Source organism: Phoxinus phoxinus (assembly GCF_949152265.1).
Source record: "Phoxinus phoxinus genome assembly, chromosome: 2".
Lineage (NCBI taxonomy): Eukaryota > Metazoa > Chordata > Actinopteri > Cypriniformes > Leuciscidae > Phoxinus > Phoxinus phoxinus.
Window position 1 is genome coordinate 631,289 of NC_136877.1, and position 12,527 is coordinate 643,815.

The 12,527-nt window shown below is 42.8% G+C and overlaps 1 protein-coding gene across 1 annotated transcript in view; it reads right to left on the bottom strand.

The window, feature by feature from the left end:
* mrc1a (mannose receptor, C type 1a) overlaps positions 1-11,463 on the bottom strand; it is a 51,864-nt gene extending 40,401 nt beyond the window's left edge. The window contains exons 1-9 of the mRNA XM_079605213.1: positions 11,353-11,463; positions 8,293-8,694; positions 7,698-7,871; positions 6,695-6,850; positions 3,609-3,722; positions 3,365-3,505; positions 2,668-2,856; positions 1,417-1,574; positions 1,205-1,318 (exon numbers count right to left, since the gene is read on the bottom strand). Of these exons, the coding sequence (XP_079461339.1) occupies positions 1,205-1,318; positions 1,417-1,574; positions 2,668-2,856; positions 3,365-3,505; positions 3,609-3,722; positions 6,695-6,850; positions 7,698-7,871; positions 8,293-8,694; positions 11,353-11,425 (1,521 nt within the window). The 5' untranslated portion in view covers positions 11,426-11,463. The remainder of the gene's footprint in view (positions 1-1,204; positions 1,319-1,416; positions 1,575-2,667; positions 2,857-3,364; positions 3,506-3,608; positions 3,723-6,694; positions 6,851-7,697; positions 7,872-8,292; positions 8,695-11,352) is intronic.
* Positions 11,464-12,527: the final 1,064 nt, after the last annotated feature.

A 12,527-nucleotide genomic window follows, 5' to 3' on the forward strand; every position in this document is an offset into this window, starting at 1 on the left:
CTCATATATACACAAAGAATACTTCACATTTGTAACAAATTGACACCAATCAACACAATATTAACAATCTTGATGTTGTCTATGTTAAACAGAAAATGTATATGTGTGTTGATGTGTTAACTGACAGAAATGAACGGTGAACAATCAATTTTTTATCATCTTGGTTAATGTTAGTTAATACAAATATTTGTTCATGTTAGTTCACAGTGCGTTAACTAATGTTTATTAATGCAACTTTAGATTTAGCCCTCTGGTGCTGCTCGTGTGGCCGTTGTTTTTTATTTCAATGAAATAGATGTACTATATTTTAGTTAAATAATGTTTTTTATTTCATATTTTGTATTTTTAGGGGATTTTATGGTATATATTCACGGAATAGTTATGATCCATTTATTACCTTTTAACCGCTTTTCGAGCATAGACCTGAAAATAACATTTCCGACCTGAACTGTGGTAAATCTTGAATGTTTTGGAGCAAACGAACGGAAGTTTGATCTCTTTTTAAAGAAGACACTTCTTGCTGAAAGAAGGCAGAAGTGAAAAAAGTTTTTTTAACTGAACATAAAAAAAGTTATAGAAGTTTATTATTATTATTATTATTTTTATGAAAAAAAGCACAAAGTACTATTTTAAAATGTTATATAATATGTATTTTCCAAACAATTTTACTCTAAAACTGTGAGAAAATCAATCCATAAATCGAAACAAGTTGTGTTACAAATCTAAGGTCGATATCTCAAAAAATTTGCAGTACCAAACGCCTACACTAGATTTACAGTGTGCTCATTTTTAACCGCGACAAGAGTGACTATTTATTTCAGAACCGTTTAATCTTCTCGCATCATGTCCATGATTTTAGTTTGTGTTCACAGAGCAAGTGCCAAAACAAGTTTCATACCATTCTGACGAGGCAAAAAAATTATACTTTTTTTTAAATAACCGAACATTACCAGAGGGTTAAAAATGTATTAGTAAATGATGATATTAACAAAACTAAGATTTAGTTTATGCTTATTTAACAAATGAGATCTTATTGTAAAGCTTTATCACAAAGCAATAAAAGACTGTATATTGTAAGACAGCAAGATTGAAGCACATTCCCATATAATGATAGATGGATGCACAGATTAATGAATTTATTATTTACATATATCTGTTTGATTTTCTCTTTTGTTCATGAAAGTATAAAGCGATCTGGGCTCACCGCTTGGCACCCGGGACTGGCGATCTGCACGGCTCCGTCGGGTTTGCTGGTGGACTTCTTCTTGCAGATGTATCCGCGCTCCGTCTCGCACACGTGATCTGCCCACCGGCCCTCCTGTTACAGACACTGATGAACTCACTCATATACAGATATCATAGTCTGATCTGTTTCAAAGGGATCGGGGGAAATAACAATAATAAAAAAACACCCACCTTTCCTTTGATAAGAACACAATCCTCCATGCGGTTTACGAGGTGTGAAGGTTCTCCAACTATCCACTTGGTGAAGGTGACGTGTGTTCTGTCCGACCACTCGAACAGGTTCTGGACCCTCTGATCGTTGAGTCCGATCCACAGTTCATCAGTCGGCACTGCAGAGAAAACACGCACAGTGGTAAGTGAAATAAGCCGGGTCCGGTTAGAATCCAGGGAGACGGGTCCACGGCCGGCTAGAGCTTAGGCTTTGCTAAAGTCTCCCTGTAGTCAATCATTTTAAAACTCATCTTTGATCACCAAAATGACATATTTAAAAGTGTTTTCCTTGAAAAATGCCTTAAAATCTCTTGAATGTAACTCGACACCCTTGCCTCATTTAGTATGCGCGGTTCTATGAATATGCAAATGAGCCCCGCCTCCACTTACTCACTCACTCAGAGATCCACTGGTTGACGATCACACGTTGATCTGATTGGTCAAGGTAGTGTGTGACGTCAGAAACACCAGCGATTTCAAACCGTGTTTTTGAGACTGTCTTTGGTTCACTGCAGTTTTAAGCAGAAAATACTCAGCAATGCTGTCCACTTATGAACTTACACATGTGTGTGTTAAAGCAGATTAATAACACCACATACACACATAAACTACATTAAAAGCTGGATTTACACCACAGGGGGACTTTGATGTGGAGATAGAGCTTCTCCCGGTTGATTTTGGCTTTTGTTTGTTTGTTAGTTTAACTAACACAGTCTCACCCCAAAACGTCACATACTGACGGGTCTTGACCATACGGCAACATACGACGAAAAGGGTACCCTTTAACGTCCATGTGTGACGATTCGGGTATGGTTGGGTTTAGGTATGCGTTAGGGTACCGCTAGGAGGCGCTGCTGGTGCGCTTATGTCTGCGTCTCATATTGACGTTATAGGGGTACCCTTTTCGTCGTATGTTTACGTATGGTCAGTATATGACGTTTTGGGGTGAGACCGGGCTGGTTTAACTTGCTTTTAGTGTTTGTTTTGAGTATTTTGTTTTCTATGTTTGACACATTAACATTACAGACGACCATGTTGTTTTTATGTTTTATATATTCTATTTATGTTAAAATAATGTTGACTTCACGATGTCCTCCTTTCATTTGTCAGCTTTGAGCCGGTAATGTGGGGGCTCGTCCGGGATCGCCCTAGACCTTTATGTGTTTGTTTGGTCTGTGTTTCTGAACGGACGTAGAGACGGCTCATACGTACAGTAGCCAGTCTGGGATATAATGAAGCTGTGCTCCTCGATGTTGTGAACGCTGGCTAAGTCTGCGCCCTCCCTGTGACACGCCGCTAGCGCATCACTCCAGGTCGTCTTCTTGCCGCGCTGCAGATGATAGCAGTGTCCGGCGTACGGCACCCACGCCAGAGAGGGACAGAAGTTAGGCTGATCTTTCCCTGCAACAGAAAATAAAATATTCCTTTAGTATAAATGATAAAACATGTTAGGAAGCTTATGAAACTTTCAGACAACGGCTGTGTGTGTGTGTGTGTGTGTGTGTGTGTGTGTGTGTGTGTGTGTGTGTGTGTGTGTGTGTGTGTGTGTGTGTGTGTGTGTGTGTGTGTGTGTGTGTGTGTGTGTGTGTGTGTGTGTGTGTGTGTGTGATGGGCAGGTTTAGGGATAGGGGCAGTGTAAGGGGACAGGATATACAGTTTGTACAGTATAAAAACCATTACGCCCATGGAGAGTCCCCATAATGTAGTTGCACCAACATGGTATGGTATCGTACTGAATCGTACGGTATCGCATCGTATGGTATCATATGGTATTGTACACGTATCTTAAACGTATCATATCGTAATCATATCGTATTGTATTGTATCGTAAACATATCTTATATCAAATAAAATGGTATGGTATGGTACCGTATCGTATCGTATCGTATCGTATCGTACCGTACCATACCTGGTGGAGGTGTGTGGTCTGTAGCGTTGCCTTTGCTGCAGATGTAGCCCAGTTTCTTACTGCAGGCCATACTCTCCCACTTTGATGCTTTACCAGCGTTTAATGCTGCACAGTTCAGGCCTGGTTCAAGAGACGGATGCCCTAAAGATTATAACACATGCATCTGATCAATTCCACACCTCAAACTGGACCTGCTGTATATGGGTACAAGAACAAAGTTCTGTGTGCAGGGGGTTTTACTCACCAGGAGCCCAGTTCAGATATCTGAATGGCTGTCCATTACTCCACTGCCAGCCACTGTCAAAGTCAAGGCTGTTCAGTCCAATCCATAGTGTGGAGCCAATGACATTCGTCAGACCTAAAGGATAAAGCATACAGTATATTGAAATGCTAATCCATGTATCATTATTTCATAATCATCAAGCGTAGCATTAGTTCTGGCAGGTCACGTTAGTCAAGCTCGCATCAGTGATTCTGAGCTGATCCACGTCTCTATAGGAATACGATGCCTATCACTGTATACATATATCATCTCTTCAGTATTATCCGCAGCTATCGCGTTTCTCAGGATCTGATTACCCTTCTCCCTCCCCAGCTCCACCTGTCTCCAGTCAGGATCTGATTACCCTCCTCCCTCCCCAGCTCCACCTGTCTCCAGTCAGGATCTGATTACCCTTCTCCCTACCCAGCTCCACCTGTCTCCAGTCAGGATCTGATTACCCTTCTCCCTACCCAGCTCCACCTGTCTCCAGTCAGGATCTGATTACCCTTCTCCCTCCCCAGCTCCACCTGTCTCCAGTCAGGATCTGATTAACCCACTCCCTCCCCAGCTCCACCTGTCTTCAGTCAGGATCTGATTACCCCCCTCCCTCCCCAGCTCCACCTGTCTCCAGTCAGGATCTGATGACCCTTCTCCCTCCCCAGCTCCACCTGTCTCCAGTCAGGATCTGATTACCCTTCTCCCTCCCCAGCTCCACCTGTCTCCAGTCAGGATCTGATTAACCCACTCCCTCCCCAGCTCCACCTGTCTTCAGTCAGGATCTGATTACCCCCCTCCCTCCCCAGCTCCACCTGTCTCCAGTCAGGATCTGATTACCCCCCTCCCTCCCCAGCTCCACCTGTCTCCAGTCAGGATCTGATTACCCCCCCCTCTGTCCCCAGCTCCACCTGTCTCCAGTCAGGATCTGATTACCCCCCCTCTGTCCCCAGCTCCACCTGTCTCCATTCAGGATCTGATTACCCCCCTCCCCAGCTCCACCTGTCTCCAGTCAGGATCTGATGACCCTCCTCCCTCCCCAGCTCCACCTGTCTCCATTCAGGATCTGATTACCCCCCTCCCCAGCTCCACCTGTCTCCAGTCAGGATCTGATTACCCCCCCTCTGTCCCCAGCTCCACCTGTCTCCATTCAGGATCTGATTACCCCCCTCCCCAGCTCCACCTGTCTCCAGTCAGGATCTGATTACCCTTCTCCCTCCCCAGCTCCACCTGTCTCCAGTCAGGATCTGATGACCCTCCTCCCTCCCCAGCTCCACCTGTCTCCAGTCAGGATCTTATTACCCTGCTCCCTCCCCAGCTCCACCTGTCTCCAGTCAGGATCTGATTACCCCCCTCCCTCCCCAGCTCCACCTGTCTCCAGTCAGGATCTGATTACCCCCCTCCCCAGCTCCACCTGTCTCCAGGCAGGATCTGATTACCCTCCTCCCTCCCCAGCTCCTCCTGTCTCCAGTCAGGATCTGATTAACCCACTCCCTCCCCAGCTGCACCTGTCTCCAGTCAGGATCTGATTAACCCACTCCCTCCCCAGTTCCACCTGTCTCCAGTCAGGATCTGATTACCCTCCTCCCTCCCCAGCTCCACCTGTCTCCAGTCAGGATCTGATTACCCTCCTCCCTCCCCAGCTCAACTTGTCTCCAGTCAGGATCTGATTACCCTCCTCCCTCCCCAGCTCCACTTGTCTCCAGTCAGGATCTGATTACCCTCCTCCCTCCCCAGCTCCACCTGTCTCCAGTCAGGATCTGATTACCCTCCTCCCTCCCCAGCTCCACTTGTCTCCAGTCAGGATCTGATTACCCTCCTCCCTCCCCAGCTTCACCTGTCTCCAGTCAGGATCTGATGACCCTCCTCCCTCCCCAGCTCCACCTGTCTCCAGTCAGGATCTGATTACCCTCCTCCCTCCCCAGCTCCACCTGTCTCCAGTCAGGATCTGATGACCCTTCTCCCTCCCCAGCTCCACCTGTCTCCAGTCAGGATCTGATTACCCTTCTCCCTCCCCAGCTCCACCTGTCTCCAGTCAGGATCTGATTACCCTTCTCCCTCCCCAGCTCCACCTGTCTCCAGTCAGGATCTGATGACCCTTCTCCCTCCCCAGCTCCACCTGTCTCCAGTCAGGATCTGATTACCCTCCTCCCTCCCCAGCTCCACCTGTCTCCAGTCAGGATCTGATGACCCTTCTCCCTCCCCAGCTCCACCTGTCTCCAGTCAGGATCTGATGACCCTTCTCCCTCCCCAGCTCCACCTGTCTCCAGTAAGGATCTGATTACCCTTCTCCCTCCCCAGCTCCACCTGTCTCCAGTCAGGATCTGATTACCCTTCTCCCTCCCCAGCTCCACCTGTCTCCAGTCAGGATCTGATGACCCTCCTCCCTCCCCAGCTCCACCTGTCTCCAGTCAGGATCTGATTACCCTTCACCCTCCCCAGCTCCACCTGTCTCCAGTCAGGATCTGATTACCCTCCTCCCTCCCCAGCTCCACCTGTCCCCAGTCAGGATCGGCATTCTGATTCCCCATGAATCAGACTAAAATTCTCTAATTATGTTATACATTAAAATGAATGAATGATATCTGCAATACATTCCTGTTGGTTCTGTTCTGTTTACCGTAAGGAGGGTTATTTCTGCTCAGAACAGAACCATACCGCCAATGCTAACTGTCAATCGTATTTGACGATAGTGGTCGTGACAGAAATGTGAGGATGGCCATGTGTGTGTGTGTGTGTGTGTGTGTGTGTGTCTGTGTCTGTGTGTGTGTGTGTGTGTGTGTGTCTGTGTCTGTGTGTGTGTGTGTGTGTGTGTGTGTGTGTGTGTGTGTGTGTGTGTGTGTCTGTGTCTGTGTGTGTGTGTGCGTGTGTGTGTCTGTGTCTGTGTGTGTGTGTGTGTGTGTGTGTGTGTCTGTGTGTGTCTGTGTCTGTGTGTGTGTCTGTGTCTGTGTGTGTGTGTGTGTGTGTGTGTGTGTGTGTGTGTGTGTGTGTGTGTGTGTGTGTGTGTGTGTGTGTGTGTGTGTGTGTGGAGAGTGTGTGTGTGAGAGAGTGTGTGTGTGTGTGTGTGTGTGTACCTGATATGTAGCTCTGCTCATGCAGTTCTGCTATGCTCAGGAGATCGGCCTGTTGTTGCTGGCAGCTCGCTCTCGCCTGATACCACGTCAGAACCGACTGTGTGTTCCTCTGATACAACACACCCGTCACCGGGTCACTGTCCCACCCGGAGCTGGCTATATGAAGAGGGAGAAGAAGACAGAGCTGAAACTTACAGTAGACAACAACAACAGTGTGTGTGTGTGTGTGTGTGTGTGTGTGTGTGTGTGTGTGTGTGTGTGTGTGTGTGTGTGTGTGTGTGTGTGTGTGTGTGTGTGTGTGTGTGTGTGTGTGTGTTATAGGATGTGTTTGTCAGCAGATCAGTTTCCAGTTATCCTGCTTGCATTTTCAGAGGAAAACAGGAAAATGAAGGAATGTCAGTGTGTAGATCAGCAACAGCAGCGTTTCTCTCTTCTTCTCTTCCTTCCTCTCTCTCCCTTTTTCAAGTCCATAGTGGAAGCTAATAAATCCACTACTGCAGGAATAGCTATTTTATTCTTATCTGTAAATTAAGGCTGGGCGATACAGCATTTATATATATCTCAATATGTTTGCATTTGCTCTAAAAGTTTTTAAAAAGGGGATTTGCACCGCATGATAAATACATGATAGAACAGCTACTGTTGCAAAGTACATCATCTACTGCAAAATCATATCATTTACACTTAGTGACAACTTGCTACAGTCTTTATAAGCGTAAATTTTAATATAATCACAATATTTACGATATTCCCTAATTTTATATTGTAAGCAAATATATTACTTTAATATCGTAAATATTCAATGTATTGCACAGTCCTAGTTATTCATGGGACGATGATACATTTCTATAAGGATTATTCATTTTTAGTTAATGCATGCATTATAATTATACTTTATTATATTTTATACCCTTAAAATGTATTATAAAAACATAATTCATACAAATGCCATGCAATCCAATAGAAAAAGAGAAGTAGTGATGTTTCTGTGCAGTTGGCTTACATTTGGTGGGACACAAGCCCCACTTCTTCTCGGTGTCGTAGTCCGGCTCAGTGGAGCACCACAGCTGGCCGTCCGACCGGCCCTCCACCGTACACTCCGCGTGCCACTTCTCATCGAATTTAAACGGGAACTGGCACGGTTTCCCAAACGAATTCCCACCTAGAGTATATGTCTCTGCAGAACATGAAGAAATGAAGAAAATAGCTTACGTGTTTGATCAAACAACTACAATTACTAGAAAGAAATGCTTCACCTATCACTTCATACAGGGTCATTCATAACACTTTACAATGGTTCATTAGGTAACATGAACTAAGAATGAACAACACTTCTTCAGCATTTATTAATCTGAGTTAATATAAATTTCAGCATTTACTAATACGTTATTAAAACCAAAGGTTGTATTTGTAAAACATTAGTCAATGCACTGTGAACTAACAGGAACAAACAAATAATAATAACTAATACTGTAACAAATGTATTGTCAAGTCATCTTCATTTATATATGAAGCTAATGAACCTTATTGTAAAGTGTTACTGAAATATTAGATGTGAATTTAACACTATTTCTTTTTTATAAGGCTTTTGCTAATACCTTTATATCCACGAGAACACAGATCTTCCTTGGTCCCATACACCTGCCAGTGACTCCAAACGCCGTTCCCCTGATACAACATCATACTTTTCTCATTTCGGTTCCCGTAGTTCAGGTGCAGCGGCTGGCCCTTCAAGCCAAACAAGGTCTCGTTCTTACATTCCCACGTCTGTAGAGGACTGAGGTCTTTGCAGGGCAGAAGCAGAATCTTGACCCAGTCTTTGATGTCCTGGGTCCCCAAGCAGAGTTTGAAAGAGAGGCTGATAATTCGAGAAGAGGAAATCCACCGGAAACGCTGAGCGTCGGAAGACACGTCACACTCGGCCACCTGTACGGCAGTAGAGCTCACTGCATTCACGCATTTGTTGTGGTCCGCGTTGTAGATAAGGAAGGAGCTGGTATCTGAATATAGGGGAAAATTAGATCAGTTGAATACAAACTTCAGATCAGGAAAACTTATTTGGTGCTACTTCATTCATAAAGTAATTTATCTAAACCAGGGGTGTCCAATCCTGCTCCTCAAGATCCACCTTACTAGGCATACTACTGGTGGAAACCATACCACTTGTGTTGAAGTGATAACATAACAATGTAATGTTGTTAAATTAGCCAACTCCGTGTGTCCAAATCAGACGCAATACACAATAAAAGGTATTTTTTCCATGTTCCAGTTTTTGTCCTAATAAGTCATGATATGCAACGAGCGACGGGAGTCTATTTTAGGGATGATAATTACCAATGTTTCAATTAAGTTTCAATTAACCGATGTTATGCGACTAAAACGTATTTTTTAAGTCATTACAATAATTATGGCAACGGATGTTAGTAGGTTTAAGTGTATCGCAGCCACTGGACTAGCCATTATTTTTAATCGTAGATGTAGGCCTGTTATCCAAGACACAGATGAACAAAATAAGGGGATCATAAAGGAACAAGAAACAACCTTAAATAGTGTGTTGCAGTTGAGTCCACTATTACAGCAAGGAATGAACAAAATAATGTGAGCAAATTCAGATGCTGACATACACTATACATCCATCACAGAAACTGCTTTGTCATTCCAGCTTTGTGGTATTATTGATGACTCCAAATCACTAAAAGTACTAAATTGTTTGCGCTTACGAAGCCGCTTGAGCTGAAAAAAAAAACAGGCTCCAAATATAGAATTTATTTGTTTGTCAAACTTTAATAGAGATAACACCAGGTTTTTGACATGGGTACAAATGTTTGCTTGAAGAAGACCAAAATAAGAGCTGAAATAACACATAATTCATACCAGATTACAGAAGATAAAGCTGGTCATTCATTCATTCATTTATTTATTTATTTATTTATTTATTTATTTATTTATTTATTTATTTATTTATTTATTTATTGCACAAGTCAATACATACATAAATGTTTAATCATTCATTCATTACGTGCATGACGTGCATGAACGAACAAAAAAAAAGGAACAGGAAGAAGAAAATCTTATAATACCTTTCGCTTATTTGTGCACATAAAAAAAAAAAAAAAAACTGCTTTATGAATGAATCAATGAATCAACCCCAATCCTCACCCCAAACACCAAACATTTTCAGTAATGCCTCTCTTTACACTTAATTATCATCATTTTAAGCATGTTAGTCATCATTTTTCTTGTAACATTCCTGTATTTTTTCCTTATACAATTTCTTACATTTACAAACACTTTTGCAGCACTTCAGTTCATAGTCCAAGGTGTTCCACAATTGAATTACGTAAATTCATCTGCATAAATAAAATAAGAGACCTTATGATACTCAAACATGGAACGAAGCGGGAGCATGTATAGGGAGAATAAGGTCGGGCCCAGAATAGAGCCCTGAGTCACCTCACAGGTGATGGCAACTGAGGTGGACAGAAATTCTCCAATTTCCACCAAAAAGTACATCAATTAGTAAAATAAGACAAAAACCAATATAGTGCAGCCAGGATCACAGATCACCTCAAGACTTAATCTATGTAGGATCCAGGGCATCAAGGCTGCACTTAAATCCAGCAATACAAGGAAGACACAGATATCAGAGTCTACAGATAGGTCGTTTACTATTCTTAAAACGGCAGACTCGTTCAAAATAGCTTTCTTCCACTCTCTTGAACACTCTCTATTCTCTCTTTGCATTGGATTTTGAAAAATGTATACTCATAATCAAAGTGCACTGTGGGTATTGAAGAGAGGACGAATTAAAAAAATTAAGTTAACTCAGAAATTGGACACCATTGTACAATCCTGTAGTAGCAGAGGCTGCAGTTTCAGGACCACATTTCTAGGACCCTAGTTTATTTGTGATAGTGCCACCTAGCGAATTGCTCTTCATCAGAGGAGACCTTATTCAAACATTTATCAAACATGTGCAAAGATTAGACCCACGGAAATGATTCAGTTGTCATTATATCTTTCTTTCCATGAAAACTGAATTTAACACAGGAATACAGAGGATCATATGATTAGGGTTCAAGGACTTAGACTGTGTCTACATCAGGCCTCAACAGCTTGAGACAGTCCTGAATCTGCATATACTCACAAAATGGCCGACACCTGGTATGAAATTTAAACACTCTTTTAACGCAAAAAAAGGTCTGTGATCGAAAAGTCACTCGAATCATATGAACTCGAAATTTCTCAAATTCATCCAACACCATTTAATTGTGACTTTCTATCCACATGCATGTCAACAGCTGTCAAATATTATATATCCTGATTTTTTTTTTTTTGCATAAACATCTGCGACAACATTCACATACATAATGAGATTTAAAAAATGCAAACTCTCTGAAGTTTCTTGAGTCATGAAAGGGCTTTTAAACAATGCTATAATGTATGCTCACAGTACATACTTAAATACGTCTGAAACACATTATATGAGAGAGTAAGGTAATTCTACATTAGAGAAAATAATGACTAGCACAACCAGTTTGTGAATAGCGTGTGAAGTTGACAATAATTAGTATAACAATGCAATTTCTTTCTAGGGAAATATATTAGTGCAAGTCACTGTGACATTACCATTAATAAACATTAAATAAGTGACGTACCTGTTTGAATTGAAGGTTGTAAAGCAACTAATAAAGAGAGCAACACAGGCAGTGGAATGGCACATTTCTTCATGTTGGTCCTTTAACCAGTAATCCAAGCATGGAAAACCCAGTGTGTGTTTGAAGTGTGTGAGACTTATATACACCTTTCTCCCAGTTAAATGATTGTATCCTGTCATGCGGTTGGGGGTGTGTAGATGCGGGGGTCTGGGGGGATGAAGGGGATGAGCAACTATCTGATCTTTATCCTGCACTTTCAGCTGTAACTGCAACAATGCTGTACCTGTACAGTGTCAAAGACCTTGACTTGGTTGATGTTAACATGTGGACGTGTCAAGAAGCATGAGTGGACAAAGAGTTCCTCAGAGGGCTCGAGTAAGGAGTTGAGCAGGTCAAAAAGTGCAGAGTTTAGTTTCTTCATGGACAGAGTAAACTGAGATAAGTGTCATTCTCTGGAAGTCTTGTGGACGTGGGCGCACACTCTTTTAAATCTCTATTGAGCTGCTTGTTTTTCCCCGCCGAATTGTCAGGACAAACCTGACGTGTGCACAAGTAATGATGCCAAGTGTTTGAATGATTTGTGAGCTATGCCTGCCATTCCAGTCAGCTTAAAGAATTGTGCAATTGATGTTGGTGCAAAGGTTGCCTATTCAAGAGAACAGTTTAATTTTTCTCTGAAATGTGAAAAAATGCTGATTTGGTCGGATGGAAAACACAATGGCAATTCTGGAGCTCAGCAAGAAGGAAATGAGAGTTACGAGCTTCAGAGGTCTGAAATTTGGGCATTGGGAAATCCTGTTTCCTGCCGAGGGTAAGAAAGAACCGAGTCCAATGAAGACAAGTCCCTGAGATGGCACAAAGCGTCAGAAAGAAGGAAATGAAAGACAAGGTGGAAAAATACAACTAACATGACATGTGAGAGTGGCACATTTCCACAGTGTTCTTTTGGAGGACTAAAAAAAATAAAATGTGGAAAAAAAAATCCCAATGCACATTCTCATTTGCTTATTTATTTTGAAATACCCTGTATGCTTTGATCCCACCCTCCCTCTCCCACCACCTCTCCAATCTACCTTTGAATTATGTAGTTTCTTCAGTCTCTGTTGTTCTCCAGTCTCCACTTCAGCCACTCCTGGCACCCAGTCATCGCTCCCTCCCATCAGTCCCAGTTCCAG